General features: G+C 46.5%; 1 protein-coding gene across 3 annotated transcripts in view; it reads right to left on the minus strand.

The window, feature by feature from the left end:
* Positions 1-387: 387 nt before the first annotated feature.
* RAD51C (RAD51 paralog C) overlaps positions 388-14,976 on the minus strand; it is a 28,758-nt gene continuing 14,169 nt past the window's right edge. For 2 of the 3 annotated variants that reach the window (XM_033171760.1, XM_033171759.1), the window contains 3 exons: positions 11,172-11,232; positions 8,733-8,793; positions 388-720 (listed from right to left, as the gene is read on the minus strand). In XM_033171760.1, the coding sequence (XP_033027651.1) occupies positions 613-720; positions 8,733-8,793; positions 11,172-11,232 (230 nt within the window). In that variant the 3' untranslated portion in view covers positions 388-612. The remainder of the gene's footprint in view (positions 721-8,732; positions 8,794-11,171; positions 11,233-14,976) is intronic. The other variant, XM_033171761.1, reaches the window with a different exon arrangement.

A 14,976-nucleotide genomic window follows, 5' to 3' on the forward strand; every position in this document is an offset into this window, starting at 1 on the left:
CAGTACATATAAAGGTTGTGTTTACACTATACTATGGTCAAAATTAAGCCAGGTCCTGCTGGCTGCAGGAGTGGAAGGGGGAAAAACCCAGCTCTATCCCTAGCCAGCTCCATTTCTGTTGTTAGAAGAGAAGTGGTTGCAAAGGGGGGTGGGGTGGCTTCCTTCTCCTGGAAGCGGCTGGGCTGCCTTGCAGTTGCACCCACATCCTTGTAAGGAGCAGTATCAGCAAGGCACAATAAAGCGAGGAGCAATAAAACAAGGTATGCCTGTATAGATAAAAAATCATTTCGGAGAACAAGCTTTTGTGGGCTACAGTATACTTCACCATTAATTTTACGGCATGAGACACTTTGCTACCCAACAGCTACCTCTCTGAAAACTGGTAACTAGTTGTTTTAAATATATACATTTTCAAGCTTTATTTAGAAAGAAAAAGAGTGGGGTCCAGGGGTGAGTGATGGGAGACACGGAAGGGAGATAAAAATCACACCATGGTATGGATTAACATTAAACAAATTCCCTACCCCACCTGCAAATGAAATAGTCTCTTGAACACTCTGAAGTTCTCCTTCAGTGCAAACCGTTTTCAAACAGAGCTGCTACTGCTCCAGATCAATTTTCTTCCATCTGTTCTGTCCGTGGTCTTTTACGAGGGTTTGCTTCACTTTCTGCCGGCATAAGATTTGGAGATGGAAGCTGAACATCTCTGAATCCATGAGTCTGTAGAGAAGACAAAGAATAAAGGAACAGGGCAGTTGGAAAGCTGCAAATAAACTAAAATTTTAGGGATTCAGCAGCATTCCCATAGATCAGGAGTAGTTTGGTAATGGGGCTCAGCCCTTTTCCTCATCTATTTCACCTCTGCATCCAGGCAATGGCCCAGGGACTTCATGACATTCCCCGATTCAGATGTTATGGAGAAAGAGAACAGAGTGTCATTGGCATACCGATGGCACCTTGCCCCAAAACTCCTCATGACTGCTCCCAATGGCTTCATCATGTAGATTATTAAATAGCACCAAAGATCATCCCCTGTGTCACCCAATAGCATAGCTGCCAGGGGGCAGAAAGGCGCACTCTCAATGATATTCTGTGGACTCTGTCTTGAAGGTAGGATTGGAACCGCTGTAACACAGTGCCCCCAATTCCCATTCCCTGGAGCCGGTCCAGGAAGATACCATGGTCAATGGTATCAAGTGCTGACAAGAGATCAAGGAGCAGGAACAAGGTCGCGCTCCCACTGTCCCACTCTGCAGGGTGACCAACGACGACTCAATTCTGTGGCCAGGAATGAACCTAGGTTGGAAAGAATCTAAATAATCTGTGTACTCCAAGAATGTCTGCAGACTGCTGCTCCTTCTGTTCCACCATCTTCAGCCATGCTGTTCCCTGAAATGACCCCCACCCATCCAAGAATGGTCCTTTTTTTCCTTGTTGCTCCTTATTGCTACCCCCCAATACTTACACGATGACACTCACCTCCCTCCCTTCATTCCTTTCTCCATTCAAAACTTAACTTTTTCATGGTGTTCACAGCATTCCCACGCCCTAAATGATGTACTGCAGGGGTAGCCAACACAGTACCCCCCCCCCCCAAAAAAAATGTTGGTAAACTACAACTCCCACCATCACTGACGACTGACCAGACTATTTTGGGCTGATAGGATTTGCAGTCCAACAATGTCTGGTAACCCCATTGGTTACTTCTGCCCAGGTTTTAACTAGGCCAATTTAAATAACTACATGTTCTTATACTTTATCCTTGCCTCTAGGTTTTTCACTCAGTCTACCTTGTTTATTTAAAACATTTATATCCCATCTTTCCCCAAATTAGTCTTAAGCCAACCAATGACATCCCTACTAAAAATAAAAACAAAATTGCAAAGCCCAAATGGAAGAAAATGATGCGAAGAAACGAAACCTATAAAAGCCACAGCAGGAGACAAAACAGTAACTGCAATTAGCACATTATATCGCCAGAGTAAAACTGTAACAATCAACTATAATCGCTAATAATTAAAGGCCAGGGACCTTTCTAAAATAAAATGAAAAGGTCTTTGCCATCTGCTAAAATGTCATAAGGGAGAGGAAAGACAATGGGAAGAATTCAACATGGCATATTAGCTGAATCCCCACATTCCATACAATACACTCAGAGCACATCTGTACCGCTTTCACAGTCACAGATTCCTCCAAAGAACCCTGGGAATTGTACTTTACCTCTCCCAAAGCCACAACTCCTAGCACCCTTCAAGAACTGCATTTCCCAGGATTCTTTGGGGAAGCCGTGAACTTCAAATGTATGGTCTGAATGTGCAACCTTTCTTCCTATATACATAAAAGGTGTTGGGGTGGGCTCTAGGTGGCATCTGGAGCAAGCAGAGACGACAGCCCTTAATGTGTGTGTATACACACACCCATTCTGTTGTCAGGCCTCTTCTGAGAAAGGTGAAGCACACTTCAGGTGGCTGGCTACCAATTGCACAAGGAAGCAGTAAAGTTGTTTCAGAAAAGATGACATTTCAAGCTGGCCAAGTGTGAAACATCAGGTGGAATTACTATCTGGTGTGACTTTTACAAAATGCCAGGAGGTCCTACGAGCAAGACCAACTTGATCCGTAATGAAAACAGCAAGTGTTTTTTTTCCCCCCTTGTTGATCTCTGGGAACTTTCAGCATGCTGCATTACAAACAGTCTTGCCGTGTGTGGCAAATCAGGTCATTCTTTTTAAGAGACATGCCAGAAGGGCAAAATCTAGACAAGATGCCCCCGCTGTTTTGAGTCATTAAGTGTTTTGAGTCTATGAAGTGCATAATCAAAAGGTTTCATGTTTCACTACTGCTATGACACCCCTTTCACTGCAAATGTCAGTGGAGTCTGGTTCATTAGGGCAATTGAAGCACTGTCCCACCAAGCTCAGTCTGCCTTCACCAGCCTGCTTTCTTACTTCCAACTAGCCCATGGGGGCAACCCAGCCAGATGGGGTGGGGTATTGTTGTTGCCTGCCATCTTCCTCCTCTTTAGTCTCAGCATTGTGCCTTGTAGAACTCAGCAGGGAGGACAGGGACAAAACTAGAATCATCTAGCTCTGCCTACCATTGGCTCTGGCTCCACCTGTTGGGATCCCAGCCTTTTGCCCCATCAGTCACCATGGCCACCAGCCACCCACTTGCAAATGTCAAATCCTCCCTCAACTTGCTCCAGAAACCAAGTTTGTCCAAGCAAAAGTATTACAACTGTTATATAAGCAGAAGAGCTAAAAATTATGCATAATCAGAGTAACAGTGGCATTTGGAATTCCTTTTTTAAAAAATATAATGAGTTTTATTGCAAAACATTTTACATACTACAATGAAAAAAGGAAAAGGAAAAAGAAAAGGAACAATTAGGACATACATACAAACAAAACAATACAGTACCCCAATAACACCACCAAGGGACGCGGGTGACGCTGTGGTCTAAACCACAGAGCCTAGGGCTTGCCGATCGGAAGGTCAGCGGTTTGAATCCCCGTGACGGGGTGAGCTCCCGTTGCTCGGTCCCAGCTCCTGCCAACCAAGCAGTTCGAAAGCACGTCAAAGTGGAAGTAGATAAATGGGTACCGCTCCGGCGGGAAGGTAAACGGGATTTCCGTGCGCTGCTCTGGTTTGCCAGAAGCGGCTGTCATGCTGGCCACATGACCCAGAAGCTGTCTGTGGACAAACGCCGGCTCCCTCGCCAGTAAAGCGAGATGAGTGCGCAACCTCAGAGTCGTCCACGACTGGACCTAACGGTCAGGGGTCCCTTTACCTTTACCACCACTAAACTGTAACTAATAACATAACATCTAGCATATACACTCTTTTTGACTTCTGAATCACCTTTTTTGCTTTCAACGTATTCTTAATCTATACACACTTTCTATAGGCACTTGGAATTCCAGCCACTGGATAAAAGTATCATTGCCTGCATCATTCTGGAAGGGTACTATTTGTCCCATTAAGTGCTCCTTACCTCTTATAGGGTTAAATTCCCTTTGGAAGGAGGTATGGCTGAAGACTTAAAGCACTGCTCCAGGGCCGTCTCATTCATAGGGGCTAGTGGCGCGGCGCGCCAGGGCGCCGGGCCCCCCAGGGGCGCCCCCGCGAGCCCGCCGGCATACCGAGCGCCCCCCTCCCCAACCCGGCCCCGCCCCCACGGGCGAGCTGTCGGCCGGGCGCTCGCGCGCCGGCGGTGCAGCCGCTGCCGCCCATGCCGCTCCCGGGAGCACCGGAAGGGCGCGCAGAGCCCCGCGCCGCTCCAGCGCAACACCCCTCATCTCCCGCTTGCCCACCCCTCCGAGAGGCGGCAAGCGCGGGAGGCGGCACCCCCGGAGGAGGACTCGCTCCAGAGATCCTGGTGGCAAACTCATCTGGGAACGGCGCCTCCCAACTCGGGGCCACTTTTCCGCGGGGAGTGAAAGGCGGCACAGTAAAAACAATGGCTCACGGGGAAGGCAGCTGCGCGCTGCACGTCCCTTAGGGGAACCTAAGAGCTGGCCGCCCTCGCCTCCCATCCCGGGAGCACTGGAAGGGCGCTCGCCGCTCCAGCGCCACCCCCCTCATCCCCCGCTCGCCCACCCCCCTCCCAAGGGCCTCCTTAAGACGGCTATGGGTGGTGGCGGTGGGGAGAGGCGAGATAAGAGAAGAGGCACGATGTTGTGCCGGGGTTATTTGTCTTCGCTGGTGAGGCTGGCGGTGGGAGTGAAACGGGAATCACGGGGGGGGGGGGAGAGGAGATCACGACTGTTTTCCAACAACCCAAGAAGAAAGTGTGTGTGTGATTTTTGGTTCCCCCCCCCACGGGTGATCTCTTCCTTTCGCCTGCGCGCTTCCTCCTCTCTGTCTTTTACCCTGATGGAGAGTGGGTCGCTGAGAAGGTCTCCCTAGTGGTGGCCGTAGTTCCCCCCCCCCCACTTCCTGAAACCAAGACGATTTTGAGGGTGAGCAGGAAAGGTAGTTTGAGGCGGATCTGGCCAAGGCCAGGCGGCAGTGCTGAGCTTTCAGCTGCCCGAGCAGCCAGCCAGGGAGGTCAGCTCGCTGTTTTCTGGTTTCGCCCCGCTTTTTGGGTGTGTGCTAGATCTTGCCCACTGCACCTTACGAGAAGGCTGTTTACCAATGGGGGAAAGGGGGGGGAGCTGCACCTGGCGAGCTGCTGCCTGCTTTGCAGCAGATGAAGATGCAGGAGCTCAGTGAAGGGTCCGTGAGTGAAAATGGAAGTCCCAAGCTGGGGGGGGGGGCGCCGGAGGGATCGTTGAACCACGGCGCGGGATAGGCTTAAGACGGCCCTGCACTGCTCCAATATTTGAGATGGTTTACAAATAAACAGGTTGAACACAGATGAAGGTGCAGTGCAACACTAACGTCAGCACAATCCAGAGAAGCAACCCTGTATTCTCAAATGTTTTCAGCCTACAGCTCTCAGCATAATCTGTCTCTGAAAAAATGCAGCTTTACCACTGCCCCCTGAAGACCTAAATTCATAGATTGAGTTTGAAGGAACACCCAAGGGTCATCTAGTCCAATCCCCTGCAATGCAGGAATCGCTGCTAAAGAATCCCTGAGAGATGGCCATCCAAATTCTGTTTAAAAATCTCCAATGAAGGAGAGTCCACCCTCTGAAGCAGCCTGTTCTACTGTTGAACAGCGCTTACAGACAGAAAGTTCTTCCTAATGTTTAGTTGGAATCTCCTTTCTTGTAATTTGAATCCACTGGTTTGGCTCCTATCCTCTGGAGGAGCAGCAGAAAACAAGCTTGCTCCATCTTCCATGCGACAGCTGTTCAGATATCTGAAGGTGGCTATCATAACACCTCTCTTCTCCAGACTAAACATACCCAACTCCCTCAACCGTTCCTCATATGGAATGGTTTTCGGACTCTTTGTCATCCCAGTCACCCACCTCTGCACATTCCAGCTTATCGATATCTTTCTTAAACTGTGGTGCCCAGAAGTGGACACAGAACTCCAGGTAGGGTCTGATCAAATTAGAATAGAGTGGTACTATTAATTCCCTTTATCTGGACACTATACAGTGGTGCCCCGCTAGACGAAAATAATTCGTTCTGCGAAAATTTTCGTCTAGCAAAGCGGCAATGACAGCCGCGCTTTCGCTAGACAAAAGAAAAAGACGAAAAAATTTTGTCTTGCGAGGCAGCCCCATAGACGTCTAGCGGGGCAGCCCCCCGCTAGACGAATGCCTTCGTCTAGCGAGTTTTTCGTCTAGCGAGGCATTCGTCTAGCGGGGCACCACTGTACTTCTGTTGATTGCATCATCCTTAGCTGGTTATGCCTTTGCCAAAATGAATGTCACCTATTAAATTAACCCCAGCTACTTCCTAGACATTGTGAGATCTTTGATCTGTAATTTCTCTAATAAAGCTTGACCTCTTACTGGTAAGTAACTTTTAAGCAGCCTGTATAGCATACATTTGCCTGAATAAGTACATGGACAGACCACAGCTTTTCACAACCGTTCTTACAGCATTTGGCAAAGTCTCGCACGGTACAAATTTAGAAACCACCCAAATTCTACAGACTGGAGGGTGGGTGAATGAGCAAGAGACAACTTATTTAAAAAACAAAAAAACTCTTGATCAGTGACAAGCCTTCTGTTTTGAAGATGCAAGCATTCTCTGGCCATCTACAGATGGGACCTGTTCTCACTGCACAGTTTTTTAGAAAATGGAAAAAAAACCATCCACCAGTTTAAAGCATCTTATCCAGGAATCCCTAGTGCAGAACTTAGCACTTTGAAGGTTTTAAAAAAATGTTCAGCATGAAATAATAATGCTCCATTATTCTAGGGCCAGGTAGGCAAGGTAAGCTAAATACTGTGACCTTGTGTGTAACAACTGAAGAAACTGTAACTTTGTACACAATTTTAAAGCACATTAATTCCTCCAAAGAATCCTGGGAACTGCAAGTTGTTAAGGGCACTGGACATTATAGCTCTATGAGGAATAAACTACAGATCTCAGGAGTCTAGGGGGTGGGGATCATGTGTGGTGTGTGCACAGCCTGTGTCATTAAATATGTGAGGTTGTAGATCAAGGTGGTATCTTGTATTTTACCAGCATTTACTATGGGTTCCTTTGGAGGAAGGGCAGGATAAATAAATAATAATGCTTTTAAGCTTCTCATAAGCAAAATGGAAAATTTTCAGTTACCATTTCTTGGTGTCCAGCACAACTCTGAAGTGGAGCTTGAAACCTATCATATTTAGCAACAACCATTGCTCCACAAAATGCTGTCACATTGCCTTTACTCTGTGCCTTGCTCTGTATAACCATGAGGACAACAACATCACCCTGAATCAAAAGAGGCGACCAACTGTCTTGCCAAGAAACAAATGGGAGGCAGCTTCCAGTAAAAGACCAAAGAGTTTGTAAATTTCATGGCTCTGCTCAGAACTGTGTGGTTAATTAAGAACACAGATTTCTACAGATGCGCTTTCTGAATCATACACTCCGCTGCACTGATCAAGCTGGCTAAGGAGCAACAACCCCCCCCCCCCGTTAAAAAAAGTGGGTGGGGAAAAGAAATAAATGCTCATGTTTTCATCTGCATTTTTTATTTTACTGTGCATATTTGGTTTTTAAAACTACATTATTTCAGCTGTATTTTTCATAGATAGTTTACATGCTTTTAAGTAAACAGCTTTGAGAAGAGCCTGCTAAATCAGGCCAATGGCCCATCTAGTCCAGCATCTAGCAAACTTTCTCACACTGTACTGTATTTTGTTGATGGCCGGAGTGCTGTGAAGCAAGCAAACCACATAAAGCTTTAGAGAGGCTGGTAACGGCACATCTGCAAAGAAGTCTTACTCCGAGAATTGAAAGGTCACATTTTTATCCACCCCAAAGCCTCAGTACTCAAAAGGCAGCGTTTCCCCCCTAAAAAAAACCCAAAAACGTAAGAAATGCTATGGCAACATGTTACCAGGAGCACACATGGCAAGCGAACAGTTACAATGTGGTAAGCTATGCTCTTGACATTTGAAGAGAAGAGTTTAAAATTGGTTCTGCTTGCTTGGCTCTGTCTTCTGCAAAAGCTGCCCATTACGACAAGAAAGTGCAGCTATCACAATATTTGCTGAAGGATTATTTCTAAGGCCTAGGGATCATAGCTGTCAACCTTCCCTTTTTTTGCGGGAAATTCCCCTATTAGTACTATAGTCTATAGTATAGTACTGATAGGGGAATTTCCCGCAAAAAAGGGAAGGTTGACAGCTATGCTAGGGATGCAGGAAGGCAGCAATCTCTTCTCCAACCTATATTCATCAAAATCAGCGCAGCTTCCTTTTCACTGCAGTTCAGTTTCCATCAAATACAAAGCTTTTCATTCCGCTGTCTGTTATTTAATAAGAGAATGCATAACATGCATAACAATTCATGTACCGGTAACTTAGATTCATTTTGTCACAAAGGAAACTTGAAAACCTTGTTTAAAAAGGTAATTAATTACGTGAATTAATACCAATCGTCTTTGCTTGGCTGGCTTCTGTTCCTGACCACAGAGAAACACACAAACTGTGGTAAATTCTGAAGGGGGAGGGTCCTAAAAAAAAAATTGAGCCACCATGAACATTTCTGCTATTGGCTCACCTTGGAAGACTTGCAGCTTCTCCAGGAGCACAATTTTAAGTATAAATACCCTGCCCTCACTTTTCAGCTCCTAATCCTGGCACTGTTCCCACCATCCGCAATGTACTTACCGTTACACAAAATGGCACAGTTGATTCCTTCTGACTTGGCGACTTGTACAGCGTTGCCAATCTGTATAGGATGGAATTCATTGTGATTTCAGTGACATTGCTCCCTTGTTTAGCTCATGTTACATTTACAAATATTTGACAGCATGTACGCAGAACACCATGGCAGACCAGTGTAGGGCACCCTCCCTGCACCAGTCAGGGCCCTTCCTGATGCCATGGACATCAAGCCCTGGCCACTGGGCTATGCTGACTGCTAGAGATTGCTGTCTAACAACATTTGGGAAGACACCACGCTGAGCAAGACTAGTATGGCAAGTGCAATTTCATTGGTAAGCTTCCTTGCCAGTCAGCCAAAGGGCACAATTCACCCACGAAGTTCTTCTGCAGAAATTCTGATGCAATGATCAGGAGCTGTGCAAAAATAATATGACGTCCCACACGTTTTATCGGTTCCTTTTACATCCTGCCTTCCCGCCAATCAAGCACTGGTGGTTTGTGAGGTCCCATTCATTTTAGCAGGCCCTCTGTACAGAACATTTTCCAAAATATGAAAGATGACACCTATATAGATCAGGGATCCCCAAGCTTTTTGAGCCAGTGGGTACCAGTCAGAAAATGGCTGCTGTGGGGGCATGGCATAACAAAAAATGGCTGCCATATTGAAAAAAAGAAGAGAGACTGGAGCACAGAATGATGTGGGCCTTCACCCTATGCAATAAGTGGCAGAAAGGCATCTACACCAGTGACTGCTGTATTTGCTCACGGAGAGAAGCTCTTTGCACTGCTCCTCAGCAGAAAATGGGAGGGAAGGCGTCCAAATTCTGGCATCCTACGAAAACTGGGAAGGTGTAAGGGTGCATGTTCCATGTAGGAGAAATTGAATCAGCGCAACCAGGAACTGAGAAGGAAGAGCAAACATTCTCATGCACTGTGGATTTTTAGTGGACATTTATTGGAACCTTTTGCAGGCACCCTAAGAGGTGTCCGAGGACACCATTGCTAGTAACTACTGGAATAAATGGGTGGTCTCAAAACGGTGGAGACCACCGGAAACAATACACCTATGAAATGAGCAGCAAGCATTTTGCAGCCTGCGACAGGTGGGGCCCACAAGGCTGACAACATATAGAAGAGATGCTTGAAGAAGGGAAGGGGGGGAAGTCTGTAGCAAGCTGTTTCCTCCTTTGTGTTTCTGCGTCCTTAATCGGCACTGCACTTGCCAGTTGCGATTTAGAGTCTGTTAGCCATGTTGGGCACTTTTTAAAATGAAAAGGCGGGATATAAACTATTTTAAATTAAGCAGAATGGCATTCATTTGTTTCAGCCCAGAGTCTGCGGGGGTCAGGAACTGCCTGCTGAAACCCAGAGTGGGGAGAAAGTGAAGCCTTTGTCCTCATCACTCCCGGGGAAAATATTCTGCCTTGCTCTGAGATAACCTGCCAAGGTTGCTGTTAATTATTTTTAGGGCTTCGGCTGCTTCTCCTTCCCCTCAGTGCCATTCTATTAGAAAGCAAGTAATTACCGCCTGAGGAAGATTACCACTTCACATTAGCTGCAGAGGGAATTCCTTAGAACATTTAAATTGGTGGGTTGTACTTTACAGAATAGCCTTAATCTTGAGACACCCTAAGCCATGTTTTTAAGAGGCTCTTGGTTGGAGTTCTGCTGGGTGCCTCTGACTCAACAGGGGGGCCTGTTCTCACGGAAACAGCCCCCCCCCCCCCCCGCTCATAATTAAGTACTGACACATTTCCAGCACTGGAGGGGGAAGAGAGGAAGGTACAGTATTAGGTTTATGCTAAACAGGCACAATGGACAAGGCTGCCTTAATACTCCAGGTGTCTGACAAGCTATGCAGCAAAAATGTACATAGAGTGTGAGCTTGAGAAGCATTTGCACCATTTATAGAGGCAAGTCTTACATTAAGTTAACAGCCTTTAACAGAGAGATCTTCTCTTCCATCTGATCTCTGCATTGCTAAATACAGTGCCTCTCACTCTCCCTGCCTTTACTAGAAGGGTTGCTAAACAATTTTATTTATGAAATAGGGAAGTTTTAATCTGATTATACCAAGTTGGGCTGTAGAGACAGGTGGGCTATGCACTAGGGACAGGTGAATATGAGGTTCTTCTCCAGTTTCTCATTTTTCCAATCACAACTTTATTTCTCACCGTCATTTCACATTTTTAAAAAATTCTAATTCTGTATTTTAACACAAATCTCTTCAAATATACACTTTTATATGTTCTCTCTCCTGCTGCACACATTATTTTTGCAAATAAATTTCCCCTAAAAGAATGCATTTATGTGCATTTTTATGGTCAGTTTACCCCAGTATGTGCTGAATCACATGCAGCCTGGGAATTCATTGCTGGGCTGATTAACTTCAGGAAGAGCAAGACACCCACTGGATCAGTTCACATGTTTCTGGTTTCTCACCTGTGTTTGTTGTCCCAATGCAGGATTAAGCGGACAGTAGCTACATGCCCCCAGCTTTCTCCTAGAGTGTGAGAGAGACAGATAAATATTGTGATGCATTCCTGCACTGGTGGGGGGGGGGAACCAGGTTTAGGAGAGAAATGTGGACCTCCAGGCTTCTCTATCTGGCCATTGAAAACCTCCCCTGGTCACAGGGGTGCTTATCCCACCCTCAGGACTGTGAGTGCCCACCACTACAACACAGAAGTTGTGGCAGTTGGCAGTTGCTCTTCCTCCTCCTCTCCACAGACAGCAAGCCACCCTTTTCCGTAGAGATGGGCTCAGACTCAGAGGCAAAGACACCTCCGTGTCCAAGCCCCCCCCAAAAAGGATGCCTCGCTGGCTGGCTGGAGGGCGGAACAGAACTGCTTCTCTCTTGGAGGCAGCGCTGCTGCCGCCTGCCGGCTATTCTTATTGGCTATGTGGGTGCCCAGCCCCCACAATTATCTCATTGTGGGTGCCCAAGCACCTGTTAGGATTTCCTACACACGAGTAGGACCCTGGCAGAGACACATGCCCGACTGGCATGTTCCCTCCCTCCTGGGCGATCGTTCAAAAGCTTTCTTCAGCCCGAACATCACAGCGACTGATGCCAAGAAACATCAGCACGCTCATGGATCCGCAGAGTTTGCGCAGTTGCGTAACAGAACTCAGCAACTCAGCATTATGGCTAATCTACTTTATTTACATATAAACACACACGGAGCACTCCATCATGGCTTCCTCTCTCTCTAGCATCAGACAGCAAAGAGAAAGAAACAAAGGACAATAGTCCCACTTCAAGAACACAGTAACGCAAACAACCTGTCTTCATCACTTCCCACTCGGTGGAATCAAAACACATACCGTCATGTGCTAGACAAGAATCCCACGACTGTAGACACGGGGAATGAATCTCCAACAGCACCCACGCCCCTATGGAGGTGGCTCCTATGCCTGGTCACACTCCTAATGGCCCTGCTTTGCACCTTCCTCAAATGCTATTTGTCTGGCGGGGATGTTTCCTTGAATGCAATATTGTCTCTTGCTTGCCTGGATGGAGACTAGCTTGCCAGATGGAGTGGAGTCACAATGCTAGCTTCCTGGCAGGTGTGTTGCCGCCTCTTACCAGGAAGGAGAGTGAGAGGCATGAGGCAGTGGGAAGCTTGGCGTGGTGCAAGCCTGCCTATGGGAGCCATCATACTGGGTTAAGTGCTGCGCCCCAGGAATGTCTTACTGGTTGGGAAAGCAGATTGTGCATAACCACAAATTATGTCCAAGCTCCCATGTGCTTTTTGCACATCCCTCTGAGTGAGCTTAATTTTTGAGCATTATTCCAAAAAGAAAGAAAAAACCAAGACCAAGAACAACCCTGCAAAAACAAAGGAACAGCTAATGCAGAAAAAACTGTGCAAAGAGCACCAGAAAGTATATAATGACATGCAAGAAATCAGCTGCAGAGGAACTTCAGGCTCTTTAAAACCTGAGAGACTGATGTGGCTTCTGACAGAAAGCAATCTCATTATTTGAGCTCATTTCTGACCATGTCATTTGATTTCCAGACAGATTTATTGAGCCCGTCTCCCTCAACCCATTCTAGACAGTGCGCCCATAAGTCAGAAGATGGACTGGATTTTAAAGCAGGTCATTTAAAGGAAAATACTATGAGCAGTCCCCCCCCCCCGCCCCAATTTGTCTCCAGAATCACCAAGTTGGTGCATCTGTCAGCCTCCGGGGCGGGTGGATCTAGTGGAACATCTTCATTACCACATACAGAGGGAGAGGCATATCATTCCAAGCGGGAAGAATTATCAAAATTAAATGTCTAGACCCCAGAGGCATCTTGGCAACCTTCATCACTACGCCAGCGTGAGATTTAACGTTTGCAAGTCGAGATTAGAGTATGAATTATACAAATGAGTGCCATTTCCATTTCAAACCATATTTCTTTGCTGGGGGACGGGGACGGTTTTACGCTCCATGGCAAAAAGCGCTACTAAAATTAAACTGGAGGGAGATAACAATATTTGACCTCATTATTAAGTATGCCAAGTAAAAACCATCTAGGATCATCCATTTTGGAGCCCAGTGTGTGAAAGGCTTCTCAGCCTAACCTAATCCTCGCAATGCCTAGGAGATTCCCCCCCCCCTCCCCCTAAATAATTAAGAGGCTCTATTTAAAAATGCTAAGAAAAACTAAGGTTTGCGGATTTTGAACAACTTTTGCAGAGGAAACCATTTCAGAATCTATTGCAGAATGTAAAAACATCTAAAGAGCCCTGTTGGATCAGGCCATAGGCCCAGCTAGTCCATCGCACTATTCTCGCATTGGCCAACCAGATCTACCAGTGGGAAGCCTGCAAGCAGGACTTGGGTGCAGGAGCAGCTCTCCCTCCTTGCAATTCCCAGCAACTGCTATTCAGAGGCATACCACCTCTGATAGGAGGTAGAACTTCAAAACTACGGTAGTAGCCACTTTATCCTCCATGATTTTGTCTAATCTTTTTTTTTTTTAAAGCCACCCAAGTTGGTGGCCCTTGCTCAGTCTCATGAGAGTGAATTCCATAGTTCTTTTATTTTCTTTTGTGTGTTCAGTTTTCTAAATGTTTTGCTTTCTGAAGGCCCATAAATTAATGAAATCGCACTGAGGCACAAGCCTAACAAACAAGTGACAGCATGGATGAAAAGACCTGCTACTTGGCGTGGGAACAAAAACATAGCTTGTCCTTATCGACGGGTTTGCTGCCGCCGCCACCACCGCCACCAGAAAGGAGGAAAGGGAAAACATGGGAGGAAGCAAAAATGGGGTTATTTTAAATTATAATCTTCCTTTCTCTAACCCAGCATGTTGCATCTAAAAACAACAGAACTGCTCATTAATAACTACAGTGCCACAGAGATGGGAATAATAATATTGTTCCCATTTTACAGAGGGAAAACTGAAGCTCACAGGAGATACCACTTTAGAGACGCAACCCAGGACAAGTTTTAAAAACCTCAGAAAAGCCTGCCCCGTTGCGGAGCTCACAAACAGGACTTGAGCAAAACTGCAGCTTCCCTTCCTGCGGTTTCCAGCAACTGGTATTCAGGAGCATACAGTAGCCTCCGACAGTGGAGGTAGAACATAGCCATCGAGGTTAGTATTCACCGATAGCCTTACCCTCTATGAATTTGCCTAAACCTCTTTTAAAGCCATGCAAGCTTGTCTACGAAAACCTGATAAAATGCCCCCAACACATTCCTAGGTCCTCTGCATGGTGAAGATCAAGCCTAGGATTGCTTCCCTCCCTCCCTGGTCTCAGTCTGCTTCCTTTTCTGATTTCCCAGAAGGGCAAGAGAGACAGACACAGCAAGGAAGACAGCAGTTTAAGAGGGAAACCCTTCATTTGCTTGCCCAAGTCACCATTTTCCTTCCCTCAGGCTGTTCCAAGAACATGATGGGGGGAAAAGAGGATTGGCAGCTAAGGGACCAGATAGCACCCCTCAGGGAGCTGGAGCCAGCCCATGGACCGCCAGCTGCCGACCCTTAAATCTATTAGCTTTAATTTGCTTTGTAGTCGGATTGTCTGCCAAAAATCATGTATACAGCAGGGGGAAGGCAAGCACACTGAAGACAAAAGGTCAGTGTTTGAAAGCAAGGTCTTTATCTGCATGCACATTTCAGACCCGACATCCTCCAAGGGCATGCTTTTTTTTGTTGCTGTTCAATTTATCTTAAATCTCTGCCAAGCTGTTGGAAGTGCTGAACACACACATTAAGGGATGCTCTTGCCTTTGTATATCTCTC

The sequence above is a fragment of the Lacerta agilis genome, chromosome 15, assembly GCF_009819535.1.
Source record: "Lacerta agilis isolate rLacAgi1 chromosome 15, rLacAgi1.pri, whole genome shotgun sequence".
Lineage (NCBI taxonomy): Eukaryota > Metazoa > Chordata > Lepidosauria > Squamata > Lacertidae > Lacerta > Lacerta agilis.